Source organism: Auxenochlorella protothecoides (assembly GCF_000733215.1).
Source record: "Auxenochlorella protothecoides strain 0710 unplaced genomic scaffold scaffold52, whole genome shotgun sequence".
Classification (NCBI taxonomy): Eukaryota; Viridiplantae; Chlorophyta; class Trebouxiophyceae; order Chlorellales; family Chlorellaceae; genus Auxenochlorella; species Auxenochlorella protothecoides.
Genome location: NW_011934159.1, coordinates 25,586 through 49,831, shown reverse-complemented (window position 1 = coordinate 49,831; position 24,246 = coordinate 25,586). Strand labels below are relative to the sequence as shown.

Sequence of the window (24,246 nt, the reverse complement as noted above, 5' to 3'; positions counted from 1 at the left end):
ACCACACACAGATCCGCTGCACGCGTATTCAGACACCTACACGCACTGCGAGATCCACCCCGCCATGATCCTGGGGGTGTGCGCCTCCATCGTGCCCTTCCCGGACCACAATCAGTCGCCGCGCAACACCTACCAGTCGGCCATGGGCAAGCAGGCCATGGGTGAGATGGCTGGGACAGTCATGGATTGTGTTGGGAGTTGGGGTGCCAAGTGGGATCACGGTGGCTGAGGATGAAGTGGGCAAGGATGGCGCACAAGATACGATGTACTGTACTTGCTAATTGGCGTTCACAGCGAGGCAGGCGAGGCACGCCATGCATCGCAATGGGCCATGGTCTCAGATGATTCCCATTTTGTGGTTACTCCAAGCCCGGCAACCACTCACCCTCCTCTCGCCTTCCCTCCCGCTCAACAGGCATGTACGTGACCAACTACCAGGTCAGGATGGACACACAGGGGTATGTCCTGTACTATCCCCAGAAACCCCTGGTGACCACGCGGTCCATGGAGTACCTGCACTTCCGGGAGCTGCCGGCAGGTGGCGGGGGGGGTCGGGGAGGTGGGGGTGGGGGTGGTGTGGTGATGGAGACAAGTGGATGTGGTGGGATGCCTGGCACAAGCTTCCGGACAGGGAGTTCTTACTTGCTCAGCTGCAGTCAAACGACAATGTGATGCATGTACCTCCGTAACTCCCACCCTGTGCCTGCCCAGGCATCAACACCATCGTGGCCATCGCCTGCTATTCCGGCTACAACCAGGAAGATTCTACCATGATGAACCAGTCCAGCATCGACCGCGGCATCTTCCGGTCCATCTTCTTCCGATCCTACAAGGTATGGCTTTTGTGTGCAACGGGTTGTGGGCTGCATGCAGTGATCCTGCCTGGGCAGAGTAGGACGTACCTGGCAATGTGCCCGGATCTGGGAACCGCGTCTCTGTGCTGTCACTAACCCCCCCCCCCCAGGACACAAGTAGCTCCTCGACAGTGCCCTGAGGGAGTGCGACCGGCACCTCCCTTGCCTGCAAGCCCCGCGTTTTGCATCCTCACCACCCCACTGCCCTCCCGCCATCACAACAGACAGAGGAGCGGAAGCAGGGTTCCATCGTGCAGGAGTTCATCGAGCGGCCCAGCCGGGAGATCACTGCCGGCATGCGGCACGGCACGTACGACAAGTTAGACGACGATGGCATCGCAGCTCCTGGCACCCGTGTCTCGGGTGTGTGGAATTGGGAGAAGGGGCAGGGAGCAGGGCACACTTGTGGCATTCATCGGTGCTGAGGATCCACCTGGTGGTGAGGATCCGATGGAGCATAGGGCGAATTCCTGAGGCTCCTGGGTATTGGGTGGGCACGGAAGAGCTAGGGAGGCACAGGAGGTTGCCCTTTAGCTGTCACGATGCCAATGGATTCCATCCAGCAGGCGCAGGCAGCATCCGCGTGCGCTGGCATGCAGTGTGTCTCACTTTCTTTCCTTCTCGACTGAGGCATCCATCTCTACCCGCTTTTCCTCTCCTCCCCCCCTCCCCGCGAGCAACCGATGCACCTTTCTCATCACCCCCCCCTGCTTTTCCTATGCACGCCAGGCGACGATGTGGTGATTGGCAAGACCTCACCCATCCCCGACGACGGCTCGGGCATGCCCCAGCGCTTCACCAAGCGCGACTGCAGCAGCAGCCTGCGCCACAGCGAGAGCGGCATGGTGGATGCGGTGCTACTCACCACCGGCGCAGATGGCCAGCGCTTTGTCAAGATGAGGGTGAGGAGAGGGTTGGAGGGGAGGGTGATAAGCGGGAGAGGGTGGTGCATTGCTTTCTGGATTGAGCAACCAGGAATTGAATCCTCACCACTCCTTGCCCATGATGACCACACCCCTCAGACTCCCCTCCCCCCCCCCCAAAAAAATAATACTCACACCATGCAGGTGCGATCGATCCGTATCCCCCAGGTAGGCGACAAATTTGCTTCGCGGCACGGGCAGAAGGGCACCATCGGCATCACCTACACCCAGGAGGACATGCCCTTCACCGCGGAGGGCATCGTGCCCGACCTGATCATCAACCCGCACGCCATCCCGTCGCGCATGACCATCGGTCACTTGGTGGAGGCGCTGATGAGCAAGGTGGCGGCGTGCCTGGGCAAGGAGGGCGACGCCACACCCTTCACCGCCGTGACCGTGGAGGACATCTCCACCCTACTCCACGGCTGCGGCTACCAGCAGCGCGGCTGGGAGACCATGTACAACGGGCACACGGGGCGCGCGCTGGCGGCGCCCATCTTCCTCAACCCCACCTACTACCAGCGCCTGAAGCACATGGTGGACGACAAGATCCACGCGCGCGGTCGGGGGCCGGTCCAGATCCTGACGCGCCAGCCCGTGGAGGGCCGCGCGCGCGACGGCGGCCTGCGCTTCGGCGAGATGGAGCGCGACTGCATCATCAGCCACGGCGCCTCTGCCTTCCTCAAGGTGGGTGGGGTGGGGGTTGGGGAGTTGGGGTTGGGGGAGTGGGTTGCCAAAGGGCTGCATCCAACAAGCAGGGGCTGTGTCGTGCGGGCATTCACGGTGGAGGCCCGACGGGGAGGCGACCGTGCCAGCCACGCATTCCATTTCGAAGCCTGGCCTTGGGACCCCCACAACCAAGTGATCACAGCTCCCCCTTCCCTCCCCTTCAACACCCACCATACAAGGCCCCACCGTTCAACCCCCACCATCCAACCTTTCATGCGCAGGAGCGCCTGTTCGACCAGAGCGACGCCTACCGGGTGCATGTCTGCGAGCGCTGCGGCCTGATCGCGGTGGCCAACCTGAAGAAGAACCAGTACTACTGCACCGCCTGCAAGAACACCACCGGCATCGTGGCCGTGCACTTGCCCTACGCCTGCAAGCTCCTGTTCCAGGAGCTGATGGCCATGTGCATCGCGCCGCGCATGCAGTTCTAAGTGCGTGGGACCGGCGCGTGCCTGCGAGCGCGGCAGCCGCAGGGTGTTCCGAGGGCGGTGCGCCTGCCTGCCGGGTCGGGCGTCCGATCAGGCGCCGCTGCGGACCTGCGTTGCCAGTGGGTTTGCCAAGCTCATACACCGGCCGTCGATGCAGGGCATCCCTTCCCCCCTTTCCTTCCTGCTTCCCCCCCTCCCCTTTCCATATCGTTGTGCCAGTTACAAAATCGCGAAAACTGCCGACCACGGCCGCAAGAGACTGGCAAGGCGGGGGCAGATGCCAAGAAAAAGAGAAACAGGATGAGGTGCTGGGTGGGAGCTGCGAGGCGCAGCCAAGTCTGGGTCCAGAGCCTTCCCTCGCCCCGTTTCAAAGCTTGCTGTGGGCCAGCTGGGCCTTGAGCACGGTGTGCCAGGCCGGCCCCTCTGCGGTGTCGTTCAGCGGGGACCCCTGCGCGGCCTCCAGCAGGGCCTGGTACACGTCGCCGTCCTTTCTTCCCAGAGCAGACGACAGGAGGTAGTCCTCGTACCCAAAGCCGTCGGTGAGGGCGACCGCGTCGGGGCGCACGGCGCGCACCAGCTCCCGCTTGGCCGCTCGCAGCTGCACCGCCTGGGTGCCTGGTGGTCATACAGGGGTTTGGCGGATGTGATGGGCGGGTGTGCAGCAAGGAGGGGGGGTGCGTTTGTGAGAGCTGATTGATTGAACGGCACTCAGTCGACTCGAGCACCGAGATGGTGCGCCCTGCAGATCCACCACCAACGTGGCAGCTCTTCCTCTACAGAGCTGCCATGTTGGGAACCAGTTTCTCACCCCTCCTCCAGCACCAGACTTGGGAACCCGCTCCATCCCCGCCCCTTCCCACCCACACAACACCACTCACTGTTGATGTACCCAGCTTCGAGCAAGTCCCCCGCGGCGTCCACCAGGAGGGTGACGCCGTGGAGCTGGCACAGCGTGCGCAGCGCGCGCGTCGTGGCGGGCTTCAGCTCCCCCGCCGCCGCCTCCACCGCCTCCAGGAAGTTGCGGTGGAGGAGGAGGGCGGAGTGGGCTTTCGCCAGGCGGATGAGGTCGACGTTGGTCCCGTTCCAGGGCTCACCCTCGAAAACCAGCTCGCCGCCCGCGGCGGCCCTCAGCACGGCGGCGGCCTGCACCGCCAGGTGGCGCGCCGCGCGCGTCAACGCCTCCACCTGCGCGGGCGCGGCGCGCCAGCCGGCGGCGTCGTGCACGCCGCAGCGCCGGGCGCCGGCGCCTTCGTCGGCCAGGTACTGCACGGAGGGCGCCAGGCGGCCGCCGCGCTGCGCGGTGATCAGCGCGCGCACCAGGAAACGCGCGGCCTGCAGGTACATGACGTTGTTGTCACCCTCCCAGGTCGCGTTCTGGACGTAGGAGGTGAAGAGGGTGGGCAGCGCCGACAGCTGGCTGAAGCCGTGCCCGCCGCAGGTCCTGCGCGCGGTCTCGATGCCGTCGCTGGTCGCGTCGGTGCAGGCGGCCTTCAGGCCGGAGGACAGCGCGTGGAGCTCGGGGAGGGCGGAGAAGTCGCCGCGCGCGCGCGCGGCGTCGAACGCCTTGTACTGCCCGAACATGGCGCGGCCCATGAAGGACAGCGCGTAGGCGCGCGCCAGCAGCGGCAGCAGCACCTGCTGCACGTTGTCGTAGTCCAGCACCTGCAGCTCGCGGGCGCCGGGTCCGGGAGCCGTCTGGCGGCGCACCGCCGTGTACCGCGTGGCGATGGTCACCGCGCGGCCCAGAAAGTCGCCGGCGTTCTTCACGATGTCGGCGCGCACGAAGACCATGGTCGCGTAGCTGGCCTTGGCGTTGGCCGAGGGCGGGGGCACGTAGGTGCCATCACGCTCCAGGCGGGCAAAGCGCGCCAGCAGCGCGGAGCGCGGGATGCGAAGGTGGTCGAAGCGCAGGAAGCCATTGTCCACACCGTTGTAGCCCATCTTGGGGCCGATATCGCCCACCGTCACGCCCGGGAGCGGCGTGTGCCGGGCCATGTCCCGGATCTGGACCACGAAGGAGTGGACGCCGTGGTCCTTGCCGCGCGAGATCAGGCGCGCCATGAGGATGACGTGCGTGGCCGTCTTGCCCAGGCCCCCCGGCCACCACTTGGTGGAGGTGAGGGTGGGGGAATGCACCACAAACTCGTCGGAGTCAGAGTCAAACACCGCCACCGTCTCCAGCCCGCGCACAAAGGTGCCGTGCCCCAGCTCCGTCTGGGCGTAGGTGCCCACCATCTCCAGGCGCAGGCTGGGGGGGAGCCACGCCTCCTGTTGCTCCTTGGTCCCGTGCGCCAGCAGGGACGGGATGAACATCTGGGATTTTCAATTGTTTGGGGGAGGGTGTTGGAAAGCGAGGAATCGTGGCCACAGGGCCGGCGAGGAGTGGAGCATGACCGTGCTTTCATATCTCAAGGGCATCTGATAGAGGTACCGGGGTGAAAAGGGGGGGGTGGGGGGGTGGGGGGGTCGTGCGGTGGCTAAAGGGGCGCTGTGCTGGGGGCCGAGCCAGGCATCACGGTTGGATATAGGCTTGTGGGTCGAGCATGTCCCAGGCCACGCCCTTGCGCATCAACCCATCAGCAACGCCAGCCCCCCCATGAACACAGGAGGACCGCCAAGTCCCCGCGCCGCGCACCCCAAGGTGGAGCTCTAGGCCTGCGGGCCAGTTGAGCTGCTTGCGCATGGCCATGGCCTCCTCATTGGTGATCTTGCCCTCGTTGGCCATCTTCCAGATGGTCACGGAGGCCTCCAGGCCCTGCACATACTCTTCGGTGCGGGTGAGGAAGGGGCGCTTGGACTTGTCGCCCCAGGGGAACTGCTTGAGCATCTGGATGGCCTTGACACTGTAGGGGGAAGGCAGGAGCAGAGGGTCGTTGCAACATCACTGCTGATGTGGCTGAAAGGAGTGACGTAGTAGGTGCTTCAAAGCATGTTTGTGATTGCCAGTACAAATCAGGGCAGGCCAGGGTTCCATCAATAAACCATCGGTTTCCGAGCCCAGACCCCCAACCAAACGCACTTGCGGTCCAGAACGCTCTGGCCCCCCTGCATGTACACTGCCAGCTCGTTGGCGTCGAAGGACGCCTGTTCACGCTCTGCGACTGCATCAGCCTTGGGATCGGAAGTTGCGGCCCGGATCTCGCGGGCGACGGGCTCCACCAGCGCTTTCGTGCGAGCGTCCACCGTCCGAGACATGGCGAGGTAGCGAATGGGAAGAAGGATCTGCCCACGCACCGATTAGGGAGGAAACTGATATGCAGCTGCACCTGAATGGGTTTTCAGAGCGATCTTGTATGTAAACTTCCCTGTGGACAACGAGACGTGCCAGTTTTACGCAACGCAATACCCAACCCGAACCAGGCCACGCCAGCACCCCCGTCCTCACGTCACGTGGTCGGACGGTTGGAAACAGGGAACCCGAGTTTCCGCTGCTTGAAATTTCAACTGGTGAGTGCAATTGACCGGACAGCGGGATCGTTCGGGAGCGAAGTCTGACAAAGTGAACAGATCTGGAGCAGCATTGATAGAGCGCGCACTCGCGGAAGGTATCGGCCCGTTGGCCGAGATGACGGAGGCTATCGATGCCCATGTCCTCAAGAAGTACGAAATTCAGCAGAAGCTCGGCAAAGGGGTGAGGCCAGGGGGAAGCGAGCTTTGCGACTAGTACAACTACGTGTGCCATTCCCCATGCCTGCCTGTTGAGGGGCCTGGAAGTGAGGAGCACACAAACCACCCCCCAACCTCCAGGCCTACGGGATCGTGTGGCGCGCCGTGGACAAGCGTACGGGTGACGTGGTGGCCCTGAAAAAGATCTTCGACGCCTTTCAGAACGCCACGGATGCACAGGTGCCTGGGCGAGGTTACATTGGCGTCCTGCGGTGATTTCTCCGAGCACAGGCCAACCTCCTTTGTCAGATCTCCTGGCTTACACCGCGAACCGCCCCACTCACAGAGGACATTCAGGGAGATCATGTTCCTCCAGGAGCTGAGCAACCACGAGAACATCATCAGGTTCGCAATAAGTGGCTACAGGACACCTGATCTCTTTCAATGAGGCCTGCAAGCCACCGACGATGGTTTATTGCACAGCCACCATCATGGGCTTGGCAACAGCATAATAGCCATACCATCGTGCTCCCTTTCACCCCTCGACCCCACATCCAATTCAGGCTACTCAATGTCCTCAAGGCTGAGAATGATCAGGACATCTACCTCATTTTTGAGTACATGGAGACGGATCTCCACGCCGTCATTCGGTCAAACATCCTGGAGGAGATCCACAAGCAGTACATAATGTACCAGATCTTCAGGTCTCTCAAGTACATCCACTCCGCAGAGCTCCTGCACCGGGACATCAAGGCATGTCTCTAAGAGGGCCATTAGACTTTGGGCATCGTCCCCTGTTGTGGGACGGAGGTTGAGGTATCCTGTGTATGTTGCAGATTTCCTGTGCCCCTTCTTCCCCCCTTTCACATCCCCTAGGCGCAGCCCCGGCCACCTTCTCCTTACCATGACCCGGACCACACCGTCCTTGCCCCTCCCGCAGCCAAGCAATGTCCTGCTGAACTCGGAGTGCCTGGTGAAGATGGCTGACTTTGGGCTGGCCCGCTCCGTCGCGCAGCTCGCAGCCGAGGAGGGGAACCCCGTGCTGACGGACTACGTGGCGACGCGATGGTACCGCGCCCCGGAGATCCTGCTGTCCTCCATGCGATACACCTACGGCGTGGACATGTGGGCCTGCGGTGAGTGTGCCCCCTTGGGGTTTTGAGGGGTGGCGCAGGGCTGGGGTCCTGTCTGGACAGGCTCTGGCCTGCTCTTCTGCGTCCCAGGACTCTTCTGCGCATGCATGGCCCCACCCCCCCACCCACCCCCGATCCAGCCTCAGCCTGGCACATTACTCAGCCTTCATCAATCACTGTCCAGGCTGCATCCTGGGCGAACTGCTGAATGGGAAGCCGGTCTTCCCCGGCACCTCCACCATGAACCAGCTGGACAGGATCCTGGAGATCACGGGTCGGCCCTGCGCCGAGGACGTCGAGGCGGTGCAGTCGCCGTTTGCGGGTGAGGCCGGAGGTTGAGCAAGGGGTGAGGTGGGGATGGAACGGGCTGGCCTCGTCTCGCCGATGCAATGGGACAGAGGAACCGGCTGGTCATTGCAGGGACTGCCCTGGCCGGCTCGCCATTCTGTCGTTGTGTTGCGGCCTTCACCAATCCATGACGGGAGTTGATCACACCTGTATGCCGGGGCTCACGTCCCCTGGCACAGCATCTCCAGCATGCCCCGACACCTCTCCCGCATGCAGCCACGATGCTCGAGTCGATGCGCGCGCCCGACACGCCCCGCCTGGAGGCCGCCTTCCCCTCTGCCTCCCCCGAGGCCCTGGACCTGCTGGAGAAGCTGCTGCAGTTCAACCCGGAGAAGCGAATCAGTGCGGAGGAGGCGCTGCGTCACCCCTACTGCCTCCCCTTCCACAACCTGGTGGACGAGCCGGTGGCACCCAACACCATCACCATCCCCATCGACGACAACACCAAGGCGGGTGCCGGGCGCGGCTGTGGGTGTGCATCTCTGTGTGAGGCGTCTTTTGCTGAGGATCGCAGGATGGAGCGATGCTCCAGAGATTCCTGCTCGCAGATCCCGTGCCGCCGCATGCTGGGGTAGTGCGTTGTCAAGCATACCCATGCATCGATCCCTTTGACCTCCCTGTGGTGCTGCTACTACATGATGCTTCAAGGTGACGAGTCACATTCACAGCCCACACCGCTCTCCCCCCTGCAGCATATGATCCACCAGTACCGCGACAAGCTGTACATGGAGATCCTCAGGAAGAAGAAGGAGATGCGGCGCCGGATGAAGGAGCGGGAGGCGGCGAGGGCGAGCCGGGGCACGCGAACCGGCGGCAGCAACCCTCAGCAGCAGCAGCGCGCCGCTGCGCCGGAGCAGGGGCGGCGCACGGCCGTGGCCGGTCGGGCATGAGTGGGTCTGGATGCGCCCGCAGTCCCACTGCGTGCGACATCCTTGTGGGCCACTTCCCGGCGCCCTGAGGCTCCGCCCGTCTCGCACACCAGAGCCACAGACCCTTTTGACTGAAGCTTTCCGCCTTGACATGACGCATTGCCTTGACCAGCCTCGCTGCTCCACCCCTCCCCTGCTGCCCCCGCTCCCCTGCCCCTCAAGCCAGTGTCGCGACTGCCTCCACCTCCTCACGCGCTGCCCGGACCTCGGGTGAGCTGTCATCGCCAGCTTGATCCTGAGCCATGTGAAAAATGGTTTTCTCACGGTATGCTGGGGTCCCGAGTGGTGAGGAGGGCGCATCCCATTTCCCCACATCAGACCACAGCTCGGCAAGGGCCGCAGCACCCACCCACCCACCAGGGCAGACTGGAGCTGCTCGAGCGCCTGGCTGAGTCGCTGCCGGGTGTCGGGGATCATGCCCACCGACTCTGCGAGGATGTTCTCCTGGGTCGCAGGAGAAGGCATGCAGCGCAGGGCTCCTTCAGAGTGCATCGCGAGCCATCGGTCAATGTGGTGGTGTACCGTGCTCAGATGGATGAATCCCACCATCCAAGTACATTGCCACTCACCGCATACTTGACATCATGGATGTCCGCGCCATCCGCTTTCAATTTCTCGACGTTTGCCGACTCCTTCACCTGCTCCTGGATGTACATGTCCAGCTCCTTGCGCAACCGACGTAGGGTGCCGGTCTTGACCTTGATGGATTTAAGGGCGGCAGCGTCCATGGCGGCGGTAAATGCGATCGAGATCCGATAATTTTGGATATCGAGCTTGAGTATTTCATCCTTTCATGCATCCCTGTGGGACGTGTTGGTCCGTGACACTGGCCTCGCGGGAAGGTGTCTCTCGTCCCTGGCGGACATTTCAAACCGAGGAAACTGTTGCGGGTGGGATCATGGGAAACCAGGTTCAGGCGACGCCAAGTACGGCCAGCCCCAACGCCCTATCATCTGCCTATTTGCTGCCATTGGATGCGGTAGATTTTCAACGGTCATCACACTGCCACACAGGCTAGATCACGAGAGCACTCTAGGCGGCTGGCGTGGTGGGCGCGCCAACTGCGGCGCTGCCCATCTTGGGGATGCGAGCTCCGGCCATGAGCGCATCAAACTCCCTGCCGAAGGTCTCCAGGTCCACGTATGTGTTCTGATAGACCCATGGCGAGCCGGGCAGCCCATCCTTGGGCCTGGGCACCTCTGGTCCGGGGTGCTCAAAGGGCTCGATCCCCAGCCGCTGGTGGAAGTCGATCTTGCGGAAGAAAGCGTACCCCGGCCTGTGGTTGACCCACTCGTGGTAGGGGCAGTCGGATGCCAGCACGATCTCCCTGTAGTTGGCCCTGCAGCGCGGGGTCGGGAGCAGACGGGCGTGGGTGAGGGGCCCGCAGTGTTGACCCAGGCCTGCACTTGCCCTCCGCCAACCACCACCTCCTCACCCGCGGATCATGGCCCCGTTGCTCAGCCGCCAACCGTATGGGTACATCTGCATGGCGCTGGCGCCGTGCTTGATGAACATGGCATTGGTCCAGCCCGCCCCGTGCATGCCCACCAGCACGTCGGTGTGGCCCATGAGGTCCAGCACCTCCAGCAGCGGCTCCTGTGTAGCGTGTCAAGGGGGGGGGAGGAAGTGGGTTCAAAGACCCTGGGGCGACAGGACCTGTGGTTGACGAGCGGCAGCTCCCATGGCCCATGCCCATGGCGAGGCTGAGCATGGCATCCTCCCCCGGGCAGCAGCCTCACTCTGGTCCCAGGCCACCTCACCCCTCTCATGCCTCGCACCTGGAAGGTGGTCACACGCAGGGTGACGTTGTAGTTGCGCAGGATGTAGCGCAGGATGTCTACCTCGTTCAGCACGCCGCGCGAGAAGAAGGGGCGGCACATGTACGTGACCACGGGGCGGAAGGGCTCGTGTCGGTGCTGCGCGTCGGTCTGTGTGCAGGGTGATGGAGGAGGTGAGGGGTGGAGGTGGGAGGGAGGGAGAGGTGGGAGAGAGGGAGAGGTGGGAGGGAGGTGGAGGCGGGAGGGAGGGAGAGGTGGAGGCAGGTCTGAGAGCCTGAACAGGGAGTATCTGGGCAAGACCCCTGGCATGCAACGACCTCACCCCTCCTTCAAAACGTTCGCGCCCAAGCTCACCGGCACATCGAGGCGGGGCATGGCGGCCAGGGCCGCTTCGACCCGGGCCGCCTCGCGCATCGCCTCCGCCGTCTCGGCCGCCGCCGCGGTGGCTGCACCCTCCGCGCTGGCCTCCAGCCCCGCCACCTGGCCCGCAACGGCGGCCATGATGCGGCGGCCGCTCCTCCGGCGCTGCTGCGCTGTCTGGCCGGCGCTCGCGCCGCCGGCCATCGCCGCGCCCTGCGCACCTGCATCAACCAGCGCAGCCCCCTGCTGAGCGACTGCGTTGCCAGCAGCCGCAGCGGTGTCAGCCGCGGAGGCCTGGCCAGCCTGCGCGCCGGCCGCTTCGACGCCCTGGCTGCCAGACGCAGCCAGGCCCCCGCCAGAGGCGCTGCTCGTGCCAGGATCCGAGCCGGTCGCCGTGGCTGCGGTGCCAGTGCCCCCAGCGACGCCGGCGACAGCTGCGGCGCCAGTGGCGCCCGGCTGCGTGCCGCTTGCCGCGGTTCCCGGCAGGGTGGGCGTGGAGGCGGCCAGCGTCTCCGCACCGCCCGCCGTACGCACGGGGTCGCCCGCCGCCGCCGCAATCATCGCCGCCGTTCCCGTGGCCGCAGAGTTAGGGTCGGCCGCCGTCGCCGCAGCAGTCCCCGTACCTGTCGCCGCGGCACTCGTCACAGGGTCCACGGACACGGCCCCCGCCGCTCCCGCTCCAGTCGCCGCGGCAGTGGTCACAGGGTCCACTGGAGCTGCCACCGCGCTTCCTGCCCCGGCACCAACCGTCGCCGCTGCTCCCGCCCCGCTCGCCTCCGCCTGTACTCCCACCTCAACGCCCATGGCCGCGTCCGCGGCGGCCGCCGCCGCCTGCCACCCGGGGCTCAGCGTGCCCATGTTCTCCCGTACGCCCTGGTGCGGGACCTCCAGCTCGCCAATGGCGTCTGCCAGGCCAATGTTCTCGGGGCCGATGCCGCGGCGCAGCAGCTCCATTGCCGGCGGCGCGTAGCCCTGTGGGATGGAGTGGGTCGCTGGTGCATTGTGGTCCGGGCCAGTGTGGAGAGGGAGCCACGGCAGCCGGTTCTCCATGCACCCTCGTCAGGCTCAGGGTCGGGGAAGGTGCTTGCCAGCCCGCTCTCGGACCCCCCAGCCCTCAGCACCTACCAAAACCTGACCCTGGCAAGGGTCTGCCCACCCAACGCGCTTCACCAGCCGCCATCCCTGGGCTCCCCCCCTCCCCGATCATCTTCACGCATCCAATCCCCATCACCCTCACCCAGAACTGCGTGGAGGCGGGGTCGCGCGCACGCTGCTCGGCCATGGCCTGCTGCTGGGCGGTCATTATGTAGGCCTTGAACACCGCCATGGCGCTCTTGCGCTGCGTCTGCGGGTGTCCAGGGCGGCGGTGGTGGTGGGGGTCGATGACTGGCAAGGGTGTGTGCTGGCAAGGGAGTCGGCCACGCCCCGATCCTCATGCGATCCAGATGCGGACCACGCCCTCCACCTGGGAGCACTCGGCGGTGTCTCCCCTGGCATTGGGCCTCCCAAGATGCACCCAACCCCACTGGTGAACCCCCCTCTTCCCCCTCTTCTCCACTCCCAACTAACAATGTGGTCCGAGGTGATGTTGGCGGTGTTGTATTGGTAAAAGTTGAGGGTGGAGGTCTTGCCCACGATCAGGGTGCGGTAGCAGTACCCCTCCATGTCGTCCAGGCTCCTGCAGGGCGGAGGGGAGGAGGGGCCCTGGGCGCGAGAGGGAGGCGGGGTGATTGCGTCGGGGCTCGTGTAGCCCGCGCCCTGTGCTCCAGTGACGCCATCTCATGCTGGTCCCCGGCGCCGGGGTAAGACACCAAGGCCCCACTGTGACAGCCCTGCAGTCCCAGGCGCACCGGATGTCCTCGGTCATGGAGTAGTACATGTGGCGCCAACGATTGTGGACACTGGCATCTGCAGGGAAGTGTGGCGGGGCAGCAGAGCGGTCAAATGCTGTTCAACCCAATCAGCTTGCAACCCCAGCCACCACTGGCACATGCGCCCACAACCCCATCTGCGTGCCCCCCCACACGCCCACGCGCCAACCCCGTCCATGGCGGTGCAGCGCAGACGCCCCCCCCCCCCCCGCCCCTCTTCCCCCCTTCCTCCCTCGCGTACCGGTGTAGTAGACGATGAGGGGCGCGCCGTCAAACCTGCGGTAGCTGACCACCCCTGGCGTGCACCACGCCTGGTTCTTGGGGTCGCAGCGCCTCTCCTTCACCAGGCCTGCAAAGCGGGTTGGGATTGATGTCCGGCGCTCAGTGTCAAGCAGCCTGCGGCGATCACTCTCTGACTCCACCCAGCCATCCGCCGGCCCTTGGCAGAGTGCGCAGGTGTCCCCAGCTCCCATCCCTCACCCCTCCACCGTACCCTTCTTGGTACACGTCTTGCCGGGGCGCACCGTCTTGGTGACGGGGTCGTACTCTGCGGCACACTCGTCCCCGCCCATACCCTCCACCACCTCCCTGCAGGGTGGCATGAGGGGAGGGGTTTCGAAGGAGGGGGATGAGGAGGCCGCATGGGAGGTGCATGGACGCACTGGATGACAGCCCCACTGACAGTCCAGGCCCTCAATGCCAGGGAATGCACACTCTGTGGTGCCCCTGTCACATCGCATCGGCTGGAGGGCGAGGGGCATGGTCTCTGCGGTCCGCGAGGCACGCTTGCCCGTCCTTCCAAGCAAGGTACGCATGGGCGCCCCCGGCTCCCAAGCCCCACGCACCGCATGTACCCCTCCGCGTCGATCTGGACCAGGGGCAGGTACCCCAGCTCGCGCAGGGTCTGGAATATGCCGGCCAGGCCCTCGTTCCAGGAATGCCAGATGTTGGACCTGGGTGGAGGTGACGTGGAGTGGGCGGGGGCAGGTTAGGCGAGCCTGCGCATGACAGCGGGTGCGCAGGCAGGGCCGAGCAGGCCTCTTCAATGATCCTTGACATCGAATTGAAAGAGGTGGGCAACGGAGGCTGGGGTCGGGGGCTTGGTTGGCGACAAAGGCCAGCAAGAACCCAGAGCAACCGTGTTCCCTTTGATCACCACCGCAGCTCCTCATCGCATCTGGTAAACGGGCAAGCCCCCTCACTACCCCGCCACGTACGCGTAGCGGACTTGGAGCAGGTACGCCGGCTTCTCGATCCAGCCCTTGCACACCGGCTGCTCCTCGGCCGCCGGCACATACGAGACGTTCATGTAGTATCTGCAGGGGTGGTGTGGAGGTTCAAGGCAGGTTAGATAGGCCCAGCGCCCCCCACGTGCCGCACATCACGCTCCGCGCATCGCCTGCCTGCCTTCAGGCCCTGGACCGATCTCAGCTGCCCTTTCCACCCAGCGCTCACGTGAGGATGCCAGTGACCTCGCCCTTGATGACCAGCTTGGTGGGCAGGTCAGGGGTGGTGGAGTTGCCGCTGATGTAGTCCACCCACCGCTCCGCAGGGGGCTGGAAACCTGCGGGATGGAGAGGGCGGCAGGGGTTGGAGGGGGCACTGGCCGGTGCCCGCCATGGTCGACACCGGTTCCAGACTTGGCCCTGAACAACTGCAACTGGCATGGCTTGTCAGATGAACCCGAAGACTTGCAGGTGGCTACGCTGACTGACAAGGCTGAGAATCATGTCCATTGCAGCAAGGGGCCACGTCCTGCCCATGCGAGCAATACCAGCTGGGGCGCACACCTTCCGGGTAGAAGAAGCGTAGCTCTTTCCGTGTCAGCTGCACGTTGGAGAAGCGGTAGTAGTGCTTGACCATCTGCCCCTTGGAGTCGGGCACCACTTGGACGGTGGCCTCTGACACCACTCCGGGCGCTGGCTTGCCGGCCGGAGACCCTGACGCCGCCTGCTGAGCCCCGACGGCGCCCGCGTGGATCTGGGACAGGGCTTCACTGGCTGGCTGCACCTTGCCGGCGATCTGCCGTGCCTGGCTGGCCTCCTGCTGCGCCCCGCTGCTGCTGGCCTGGCGGCCTGCATCTACAGCCTGCTGTTGAGCCCCAGTCTGAGGTATCTGATTGGTCGCGACGCCATCTGAAGCCACGGGCACCGGCGGTGGCTGGATGTTTAGACTGCGCTCCGGCTGACGGGGGGGTGTCCCCGCCTGGACGGCTGGAGGGATGCTTTCACTGCCCAGGGAGCTCTCTGTGACATGCTGGGCCGGCCGAAGGGTGTCGTAGTCGACCGTGGTGGGCGTGTGCCCTGCACCTGTGCATGCCGACGGGGGGGATCCGGGTGCGGATGGGCACGACCTCGGCACACACCGGGCAGCAATGGTTGGGGCCTCTGCCCTCACTGGCCAAGATCCTGATCGCACCGGAATACTTGGAAGTAGGGGCACTTGCCAGTGCCCAGATGAGCAGGAGCAGCCATGATGTGTACAGGAGAACTTTGCACGATCGTCGTTGCCAGACCCGGACATTCCCTTGCCCGCCAGGCTGCAGGGTGGCACTGGATGATGAGAAGCGCAGACAAGCTGCTTTCTAAAGCATTCTTAAATTTAAAGCCACCATACCCATTGCGTACCCGTGGACGAACGAATCTCGAGGGCCTGTCCATTGTGCGCCACGCCTTGGTCGCCTCGGCAGTACGCAGTGAATCAGACCATCACCATCATGGGAGCTAAATTTGACATCCCATGAATGTCTCGATGATGGTGGTAACGTACAGGACTGATGTGATGTCGCCTCCTCCCTGCATCTGATTGCATCCAGCCGGCTCGACGGCCCCCTGGTATGCGCGTTGGCTCGGAGTGTTGTATTCGATTCTGGATTTAACAAGTGCTTCCCGCCACGTCTCCCAGGCCGCATGCCCGATACCCGCTATTTTGACCAAACTCACTGTTACGGGAAGCTCAGTGTCTGTTCAGCTTTCAACGGTGGTGCATCTGAAGGAGTCGGCCACCTTCTGTAGGGTCTCGCCCCCTGGCCCCTCAACAGCCGACATGGGTGCCTGCAACCGCATGCTGTACAGGCGGCCGTTGGCCGTCCCCAGCACCGTCAGGTACTGCCTGTCCCACTCCAGCTCGGTGCCGGCATCGATCTCTCTCTGGGACACGGCCAGCTGGTTGCGTGAGGCGTAGGACCGGGCTCGCAGCCTTATGTCGTAATAGATCCTGCCGTCGTCGGCAGTGCGCTCAGTGGCACTCGTGATCTCGGCCTTCCGCTTCACTCCCAGCCGGGTGGACATGTACTCCTTTTTGAACTGCAGCGAGGCAATGGCTGGGATGGGTGCACTGTGGGATGCCGCAGTGCAACTGCTGGGCAATGACAACGGTATGTTGGACCGCAGAATCAGAGCAAGCAGCCAGCACATGACCCCAGGCAGTGCCCACCTGACTCAGGAGGCCCTCGGCAGCATCCTGGGGGCTCTTCAAATCAGTCACCGCCGTAAACTTTGTAGAGGTGGGGGAGCTCACGTCCACAAACAGGGTCTGCTCCACATCGTAAGGGTTGCGATAGAATACATCGTTCCCGGATGTCTGCGGGGGAGGTGGGACAGCGGTGTGACACTTGTGAGGGTGCTGACCTGACTGGAGACCATGGGCTTACACCATAGATTTAGTCCAGCATGTAGAGGTGAACAATTAAATTGGAGGCAGACCCAGCAGGTCACCCATGTTGTCCTCACACACCGTCACAAACTGCCATGGAGTTGGCACTAGGAAGTTGTAGCCATCCAGGATGTCCTGATGACGCTTGAAACCTGTCAAGTACAGGGATTGCTAGGGAAACATTTAAGTCGCATGCCTCAAGCAACGACCATAGAAACACATCAGCTCTGTATAGGATGGCCATCATGACGTACCAGGTGGTGAAGGAAGCTTGGACAGGTTCTCGACGGCGAATGCTGGTGACGCTCCAAACGCTGCAAGGGCCATGCCGTAGCCCAGAATGACCCGCCGGCCCATTCGCAGATCATGTGGGATGGGGTGCTCGCTGGAGTCGGGCGCCTCCGCCATGCAACACACCATAGGACCTGTATATCGCATTCTGCCCATAGTACATGGCTTTGTTGGCAGCTTCCTCTGCATCGGGCATGGGTGCGGGCCATCATGAATTACGCTGGGTGGTGTGCGTGCGGAGCCCGCAGCTTTCATAACGGTCGCCATTCCTCACGCCTGGATCATGCCATTGACAGCGAGTGACACGATGCAGGCTGTTAGGCAGTTGGATGTACAAATGGTTTTCACGGCCCGATCCATATGCAGCATGCACATCATGCCAGCGCGCTTCGAACGGCAAGCACCAGATGGGGTTCTGAGAGGTCTGCATCACACCAATCTTCTGCCCTTGTCATGGTACAGCTGCCGTGCATGCTACAGCATCAAGACTGGACGAGGAGTCGAAGACGTTGTTACCTTCTCATACCCATCTGACTCGCTGCTCGGTGTGTTTCAATTCCTATGTTCACCTCTGGGTAGTAATGATTTGTCATGCAGTGCTTTAAAAAACGCAGATGGCATGGAGAAGCCATCACGTAGCAACTGTATTTATATATGCTACACTTTTTGTCAAATGGTTGCAATGTTTTCCCATGCACGTTCAGCAGGAGTCGTTGATTTCTGCCCCCCAGCCGTAATCTTACTGATATGCAAGATGGAGTGGTGGGGCGCAGAAAATTGGACTGGCCCTTGCGTTGGCGACAGCATCCACTCAGCATGTCCTGGAAGCCTCCTTGTATACTCATCCAAGAGCTACGCATGGCCTGGGCTTGACATAGTGCAAGGCAATTTGATTCTGCTTACCACGGTCCAGTAAAATCCACCATAGCAAGACACAGTGGCCGCTCCACCATGCACAGCAGTCGGTGCACTGTGATCAATTGCGCCGCCAGACAAAGCATAGGGAGTGTGCCCTCATGGCATCCCCAGAAACTTGTCTATGGGTGGGCAGCTGCGGCATGGACAGTGAGGCTCGCCGGATTCTCGCCCGTGCGAGGCTTCCAGAACAATCCAATACCTTTACATGCATGCCCCCGTGCTTCGATAGTTCCAGCACTGGGTCTGGAGCACCATGGGGGGGATTACAAATCCGAGGGGCTCACGTAAAATTTGTTCGAACCTCCCGGAGGGGTGTGGCCGAAGAGCGGTATCTACCACTCGTTGGCAACAACCACATAGAACAATCATTCTCTGGGATTTTGTAAGGCTGCTATATAATCGGTGTGCACGACGAAGTCCACTCTTGTACGACTCCTGTCGGCAACCATGACTGCGACTAGCCCCCTCAAGACGAAGGTCGCCATTATTGGCAGCGGCCCCGCTGGGCACACCGCAGCCATCTATGCAGCACGAGCAGGTACTGTTTTCTGGACAAGCAAAGTCCCATGGTCATGCCGGCAAGTCTGGGTTTCCCCGGTGATCTCACCGCCAGTGGGTGTGCGAGGCATGCGGAGTCAGTGCTCCTTTTGCTTTCGAGTTTGCCCAACCTCATTCATTCAAATCGACCTTTTCCTATGCAGAGCTGCACCCGGTCATGCTGGAGGGCTGGATGGCCAACGGTGTGGCCCCCGGAGGCCAGCTCACCACCACCACCGACCTGGAGAATTCCCGGGTTTCCCGGAGGGCATCCTGGGGGTGGAGATCACCGACAAGTTCAGGGCGCAGTCGGAGCGTTTCGGCACCAAGATCTTCAGTGAGACCGTGAACAAGGTGTGTGCGAGGGGCCGCAGGGGGGCACCACACCGTGCTTGTGTGGCATGCCGCCTGCGGCCTGCCCTGCTGCTCAATCGACGTGGACCAGGTAATTTCTCTCACAAGCTCGCGCCGACTAATCCCCACAGGTGGACCTGTCCAGGCGGCCCTTTGTCATCAGCACGGACGAGCGGCAGGTCGTCGCGGACGCCGTGATCATCGCCACTGGCGCCGTCGCGCGGCGGCTGGAGTTTCCTGGGTCCGAGGAGGGCACGGGGTACTGGATGAAGGGCATCTCCGCCTGCGCCGTGTGCGACGGCGCCGCGCCCATGTTCCGCAACGTCCCCATCGCCGTCATCGGCGGCGGTGACTCTGGTCAGTTCGACCGTGTGCGGCCTTGGGTGGACGGGAGGAAGGGGAGGGGGGCTCGGAAGCAGTGCGGGACGGTGCTGAGAAGGGGTTTGTCGAAGCGCCTGCCGCCGATTGGGTGATCTTCCCAAGATTCGTGCTGAGTCCTCAGCTTGACGGTGGCACTGGCAGGCCGTACCCCTGGTCTGTTGGACTGACCGGCGGCCCGTCCTCCTCACCGCCCCTCTCCCTCACCCCCTCCCTCTCGTGGCTCTTCTCTGTGCAGCCATGGAGGAGGCCAACTTCCTGACCAAGTACGGCAGCAAGGTGTACATAATTCACCGCCGCGACGAGTTCCGTGCCTCCAAGATCATGCAGGTTGGTGGTGGCAGCCGAGTGTGTGTTTTTGCTGGGGTCGAGGCCTTGCCATATTCCGTTGGTTTGGACAATGATACCCTTCATGTGCCCTGCTTTCCCGCAACTCTCCCCCCTCGTCATCACTCCCATTCACTCGCTCCGTCCCATCGCAGAAGCGCGTGCTCGACAACCCCAAAATCGAGGTGCTGTTCAACAGCGTGGTCACAGAGGCCTTTGGGAATGAGAAGGGCAACCTGGGCGGCCTGAGGCTGAAGAACACGGTGACGGGCGAAGAGTCCAGCATCGATGTGAGCGGCCTCTTCTTCGCCATTGGCCACGACCCTGCCACAAAGTTCCTGGACGGACAGGTTGTGTGTGTTTGAAGGGGAGTGGAGGGAGGTCAGATTGGGTGTGCAGAGCGCCGGTGTGATATGTGTGTGCTCTGGTCGAGTCTGGGGATGTTTCCCAGCAGCCTGCTGGGGTATTCCCTGGGAACTCGGCTCGTTTCTGCTGCCTAATCATTTGCTGTTCTTGTGTCCAGTTCTTGTCTGGAGCCTTTGTGTGCCCGGCTGCTGCACTCATGCCCAACGATGAACACTACAGCTCCCAGCGCCCAGCCCTGCTACCCACCCCCACCCCTTCTAACTCGTCTGACCCCTCGCCCCACACTCTGCAGTTGGAGCTAGACAGTGAGGGATACATAGTGACTGCCAATGAGTCCACGGCCACGTCTGTGGAGGGCGTATTTGCGGCTGGGGATGTGCAGGACAAGAAGTGGCGACAGGCCATTACGGCGGCAGGCACAGGTAGCGTGGAGGGTCAGGCGGGAGGCACGGGGTGGGGATCGCAGGCTTGATGGGGAGAGAGGGGGGCGCGCTGCGCACATCCAGTCAAGGGCCACCTGAAGAGTTCCGGCTTGCTCCAGAACACAAGTTGGACTGTCTCTTACAGATCTGAGCGGTCGGTAGGCCCGCTCCACACCACCAAGCAAGTCCATTCCACACCTTGCACAGGCTGCATGGCGGCTCTGGAGGTGGAGCACTTTCTCACTGCTCACCAGGAGTGAGAACCTTCACCAACGCCACACAGCCCGCCTCTGATGCACCAACAGCACCTCCCGAATTGCCCTGGGGATGGGCCCTCGCACTGCCAGCACTGCCACGAACTCAGACTGCGCTTGGAAAGGTTGTACACTATGCACGGGGCCCGGGTCAGCAATCTCAGCCCAGGAGGATGGGAATGGGAGCAGCGCACGTGAGGAATATACTAGTAGAAATCGGAGAGAGGCAACTAGTGCAGATCTGCTCACGGCACGACGGCGGCATGGCAAGCGAGTGGGGCGGTCAGTAGTGGATGCGGTCGGTCAACTCGGAGTAGGTCTTCCAGGGCACCACCGCCTCCTCCCTCAGGTACTGCTTGATCTTTACGTTCTTGTCCTCGTCGGACGCGTTGATCTCGGCCAGGAAGTCGGCATCCTCGAACTGGCCGTACTTCTTCACGTCGTCGTAGGTGGCGCCGCTGTGAGAGTTTTGGGGAGGGGGAAATGGTTGGTAGGGATCCAGCCAGGGTCGAGGGCATGAATTCTGTCCATCAGCCACATACCCGCTGCCGCAGGTCACGCACAGCCACACCGGCCTCGAGCTTGGCCGCCTGGCTTCCTGGGCTTATCTAGTACTCCAACTGCTCCCTTCCTCTCCATTTCCCCTCTCGCTAACTCACTAGTAGATGGCTTCGACATGGGCCCACAGACTGCTGGCATAGCACATGGGGCAGGGCTCTGCCGAGGTGTACAGCACACAGCCTTCCAGCACGTGGGTCCCCAGGTTACGACAGGCGTTGCGGATGGCCAGCACCTCGCCGTGCCTGCAATGTGAGGGGTGGGAGACCGATTACCATCGCGGGGCCTCGCCACCTGGGGGCATGCGCCGGAGCAAGGTCGCCGCGCATGCAGCGCATCCCGAGTATGAGAGGAACCATCCACGCGACCTACGCAGTGGGATCATGGTCGGCCAGGACGCCTGCGGTGAAGAGGAGGCGAGCATGTGTGGCAATTGTGTCGGGAGGGCCGCGCCGAAACCCTCAGGCCCCCAAACCCACTCACGGTTGTAGCCCTCGCCCACGATTTCTCCCGTCTCCTTGCGCACGAGGACTGCTCCAAAAACTCCTCCTGTACGCTCTTCGATGCCCGCTTTGGCGCTCAACTCGATGGCGCGGCGCATGTACTTTGGGTCGGGATGTTGCACCATCGCTGCAATGTAGGGTACCGTGCGAGCTCTCGATGTGGGTTCGGGATGGTGATTCGACAATAAATTGTCAAAGCTCAAGAAATGTGCAGTATGGGGAACATCCGGAAATTCAGCAGATCTCTGCCAAACCTCGTCCGGTCCCCTACAATACCCCGTACTGAGGGGGGAGGACGGGAGGGCGACTTCCAGATATGGTCGGAGCAGACCTCCTGTATTTATCCTCATCGACACACCACAAGGATCCCAGGGAGTCAATGACACACTTTCTCATACCTGGCGACATGGTACGCGCGGCAGCCCTGGACATCCCGCACCATTCTTCACAGCCTGCGGCTTGATCTGCGGCTACCCTTACCGCCTCCCTGGCTTCATTGTTTAGCATATCATGGTGACGGTGCTCCAACCCGGCGGTCCGTGGAATCAGTTGGCCAGCGCATCGTGAGTTTGAGACATGGGAGGGGGGCCGTGTCGGAATTGGGCGTGCCGGAATGAGCGGCGCGAGACTGCGCCTGAGCTGCGACTCCCTCCCACCAAGCGCAGGTTCCTGCTGTCTGCCCTGGTTTCGGATCTCCTAATCCTGCGCCTCTTCCTCTTTGCGGCCTACATCTTTCTCTTCGCGGCGGCGCTGACGGGCTACCCCCGATTCCCCCGGTGGGGCTGGCAAGGTGGGGCACCTACAAGGCGCTCACAGCGCCGGGAGGTGGGAGTGCGGCACCCTCCCGGGCAGGTGACTGCCCTGCCAAGCTCAGTACCCATATCAACTCCCACCTTTCTCCCGCCCCACCCCCCATCCACAGATGCGATATCCGTGGACGGCCTGGCCTGGTCCTCCACCATCATCGTCTTCCACGGCTACGCGGTCTGGCGGCACCTGTGGGACGAGCGCCCCATCCGCTTCAGGAGCGAGGACGAGGAGCAGCTGTGGCGCCTGTTCCACCGCCGCAGCGGCATGTACCGCCTGGAGATGAGCGAGTGCCTGCGCTATGGGCGCTGGGCGCGGTACGCCGCGGGCGACGTCATCGTGACCCCGGGCGCCAGCCACCTCCGCCTGCACCTGGTGGTGGAGGGCCTGGTGGAGCTGGAGGTGGACCACGGCGCGGGCAAGGAGCGGGTGCTCAACACGCTGCACTCCGGCACCATCTTCGACTTTGGCGTGGCCAACGTCTTCGGCGTGTACATTGGCTTCGAGTGCGCGCAGGACGTGGGCTTCACAGCCCGTGCAAAGGTGGGCATGTCTTTTGATGTGTTGTGTGTGTACGTTGTTGGCGGGTGGGGGGTTGTGGGGGGAGAGGGATTTCGGATGCAGGAGAAGGGGGTGGCGTACTGGCCGGAAGGGGGCTGGTCAAGAGTGCACCGACCCCTGCCGCCCCTCCTTCACCGCCTCCTCTCAACCCCACGACCCTCAACCCAGACCGACTGCCTGCTGTACGAGTGGTCCATCGACGACCTGGAGGTGTTTGCCAGCCGACTGTCGCCCTCTGTGCCTGCCTTCTGGCGCTCCTTTGTGCTCTGCGAGGTGGGGCTGGAGTATGCGGGCCGCGTCCACCCCGCCCGCGGCACGCGCTCCGCCAACGGCGAGTGGGAGGGCCCTGAGTACGAGGCCGGGGCCCGCTCCCGAGACTTCACCGAGCCGCTGCGCCCCGAGGAGCTGCCTCCGCGCCGCGGCCTCTGGGGCACCCTGCGCGCCGTCCTGCGCGTGTTCGACCCGCTCCCGCCCGCCGGCCTGCGCCACTGCAGCACGCCCATGAGCGGCGTCATGGCGCGCAACCGCCTGGCGGCGGTGGCGGCCGCCAAGGGGCTGGAGCAGCGTGCCACGCTGCAGGAGGAGGAGCGGGCGCAGGACGACGTGGAGGCCGCCAAGGCAGTGGCCGGCGTCAAGTGACGAGGGGGATATTTATCATGCCCTGTTCAGAGGTCGCTGTGACCCTCTTCATCGACCCAGGCGGCGCACAGCGGGTCTCTTCCCAGCAGCGCCGCCTTCCTTCTCCGGTGACATTGCATCCCATTGCACATGACCTGCTCCCTTGCTCACCTTCATCAGTCACCAGGCCATGAACTACCTCCCCCACCTCTGCTACGACCCAGATCCCTGTCCTACCACCCCCCTCCTACCACCCCCTCCTACCACCCCCCTCCTACCACCCCCTCCTACCACCCCCCTCCTACCACCCCCCTCCTACCAACCCCCTCCTGCCATTGCATGGCATGTAGTATACAGCAGCGATTGTGGCCCTCGGGCCACACGTGCGGCGTGAGTGGGCCAGCAGCGCACATCCAGCGGGTGAAGTGTTGTCGGCCATGGCCAGAGTGAGGGGAAAGAAAGGAACAGGGGGGGGGGGGTGCACGCACACAGTGACACACAGGGTCCCAAGGGGGGGATCCACCAGGGGCCCTCACCCCACCAGCCGCGGGCAGGCGGGGGGAGGGCGCAAGGGGCGGGCCGCTCCTGGGGGAACGGTCGGGACGGGGCGGGGCCCCGCTCTCAAAGCGTCCGGGGGTGTGGGTGGGGGGAAGGGGCCAGCGTGCGCCTTGGGCACAAAGACCCGTCTGGCAGCTGGCCCCCTCGGACCCCTCCCCAGAGCTCGGGCGCCGGCGCCCCG

The 24,246-nt window shown here is 63.3% G+C and overlaps 11 protein-coding genes across 11 annotated transcripts in view; 6 read left to right on the top strand and 5 right to left on the bottom strand.

Moving 5' to 3' along the window:
* The window catches only part of F751_4378 (DNA-directed RNA polymerase II subunit RPB2), a gene marked incomplete at both ends in the record, with an annotated part of 6,348 nt that extends 3,411 nt beyond the window's left edge, over positions 1–2,937 (top strand). The window contains 6 exons of the mRNA XM_011398067.1: positions 12–161; positions 712–833; positions 1,079–1,217; positions 1,584–1,756; positions 1,922–2,464; positions 2,728–2,937. Of these exons, the coding sequence (XP_011396369.1) occupies positions 12–161; positions 712–833; positions 1,079–1,217; positions 1,584–1,756; positions 1,922–2,464; positions 2,728–2,937 (1,337 nt within the window). The remainder of the gene's footprint in view (positions 1–11; positions 162–711; positions 834–1,078; positions 1,218–1,583; positions 1,757–1,921; positions 2,465–2,727) is intronic.
* A 364-nt stretch (positions 2,938–3,301) lies between these two features.
* Positions 3,302–6,129, bottom strand: F751_4377 (Putative peroxisomal acyl-coenzyme A oxidase 1.2; the record flags this gene model as incomplete). Its single annotated transcript, XM_011398066.1, has 5 exons — positions 3,302–3,549; positions 3,813–4,113; positions 4,204–5,247; positions 5,570–5,777; positions 5,954–6,129. 5 exons carry the CDS (start codon positions 6,127–6,129, stop codon positions 3,302–3,304), a joined length of 1,977 nt encoding a protein of 658 aa, XP_011396368.1.
* A 370-nt stretch (positions 6,130–6,499) lies between these two features.
* On the top strand, positions 6,500–7,305 carry F751_4376 (Extracellular signal-regulated kinase 2; the record flags this gene model as incomplete). The annotated part of the gene is made up of 4 exons (XM_011398065.1): positions 6,500–6,565; positions 6,682–6,780; positions 6,887–6,945; positions 7,104–7,305. 4 exons carry the CDS (start codon positions 6,500–6,502, stop codon positions 7,303–7,305), a joined length of 426 nt encoding a protein of 141 aa, XP_011396367.1.
* Positions 7,306–7,519: 214 nt separating this feature from the next.
* On the top strand, positions 7,520–8,911 carry F751_4375 (Extracellular signal-regulated kinase 2; the record flags this gene model as incomplete). The annotated part of the gene is made up of 4 exons (XM_011398064.1): positions 7,520–7,676; positions 7,858–7,995; positions 8,238–8,474; positions 8,670–8,911. 4 exons carry the CDS (start codon positions 7,520–7,522, stop codon positions 8,909–8,911), a joined length of 774 nt encoding a protein of 257 aa, XP_011396366.1.
* A 196-nt stretch (positions 8,912–9,107) lies between these two features.
* On the bottom strand, positions 9,108–9,678 carry F751_4374 (Tubulin-folding cofactor A; the record flags this gene model as incomplete). The annotated part of the gene is made up of 3 exons (XM_011398063.1): positions 9,108–9,185; positions 9,308–9,394; positions 9,520–9,678. The coding sequence occupies 3 exons, from the start codon at positions 9,676–9,678 to the stop codon at positions 9,108–9,110; spliced, it is 324 nt and encodes a 107-aa protein (XP_011396365.1).
* A 304-nt stretch (positions 9,679–9,982) lies between these two features.
* Positions 9,983–11,103, bottom strand: F751_4373 (hypothetical protein; the record flags this gene model as incomplete). The annotated part of the gene is made up of 4 exons (XM_011398062.1): positions 9,983–10,289; positions 10,386–10,546; positions 10,729–10,878; positions 11,083–11,103. The coding sequence occupies 4 exons, from the start codon at positions 11,101–11,103 to the stop codon at positions 9,983–9,985; spliced, it is 639 nt and encodes a 212-aa protein (XP_011396364.1).
* A 4,822-nt stretch (positions 11,104–15,925) lies between these two features.
* Positions 15,926–16,766, bottom strand: F751_4372 (PsbP domain-containing protein 1, chloroplastic; the record flags this gene model as incomplete). Its single annotated transcript, XM_011398061.1, has 3 exons — positions 15,926–16,264; positions 16,395–16,541; positions 16,695–16,766. Coding segments are annotated over 3 exons (558 nt in total), but the record flags the coding sequence as incomplete, so codon positions are not given.
* Positions 16,767–16,979: 213 nt separating this feature from the next.
* F751_4371 (hypothetical protein) lies at positions 16,980–17,207 on the top strand (the record flags this gene model as incomplete). The annotated part of the gene is made up of 1 exon (XM_011398060.1): positions 16,980–17,207. One exon carries the CDS (start codon positions 16,980–16,982, stop codon positions 17,205–17,207), a length of 228 nt encoding a protein of 75 aa, XP_011396362.1.
* A 1,062-nt stretch (positions 17,208–18,269) lies between these two features.
* F751_4370 (Thioredoxin reductase 2) lies at positions 18,270–20,466 on the top strand (the record flags this gene model as incomplete). The annotated part of the gene is made up of 8 exons (XM_011398059.1): positions 18,270–18,360; positions 18,524–18,562; positions 18,607–18,713; positions 18,845–19,070; positions 19,330–19,421; positions 19,574–19,777; positions 20,077–20,206; positions 20,414–20,466. 8 exons carry the CDS (start codon positions 18,270–18,272, stop codon positions 20,464–20,466), a joined length of 942 nt encoding a protein of 313 aa, XP_011396361.1.
* A 277-nt stretch (positions 20,467–20,743) lies between these two features.
* On the bottom strand, positions 20,744–21,646 carry F751_4369 (Guanine deaminase; the record flags this gene model as incomplete). The annotated part of the gene is made up of 4 exons (XM_011398058.1): positions 20,744–20,918; positions 21,120–21,263; positions 21,391–21,418; positions 21,502–21,646. The coding sequence occupies 4 exons, from the start codon at positions 21,644–21,646 to the stop codon at positions 20,744–20,746; spliced, it is 492 nt and encodes a 163-aa protein (XP_011396360.1).
* Positions 21,647–22,031: 385 nt separating this feature from the next.
* F751_4368 (hypothetical protein) lies at positions 22,032–23,528 on the top strand (the record flags this gene model as incomplete). The annotated part of the gene is made up of 4 exons (XM_011398057.1): positions 22,032–22,084; positions 22,187–22,311; positions 22,444–22,871; positions 23,058–23,528. The coding sequence occupies 4 exons, from the start codon at positions 22,032–22,034 to the stop codon at positions 23,526–23,528; spliced, it is 1,077 nt and encodes a 358-aa protein (XP_011396359.1).
* Positions 23,529–24,246: the final 718 nt, after the last annotated feature.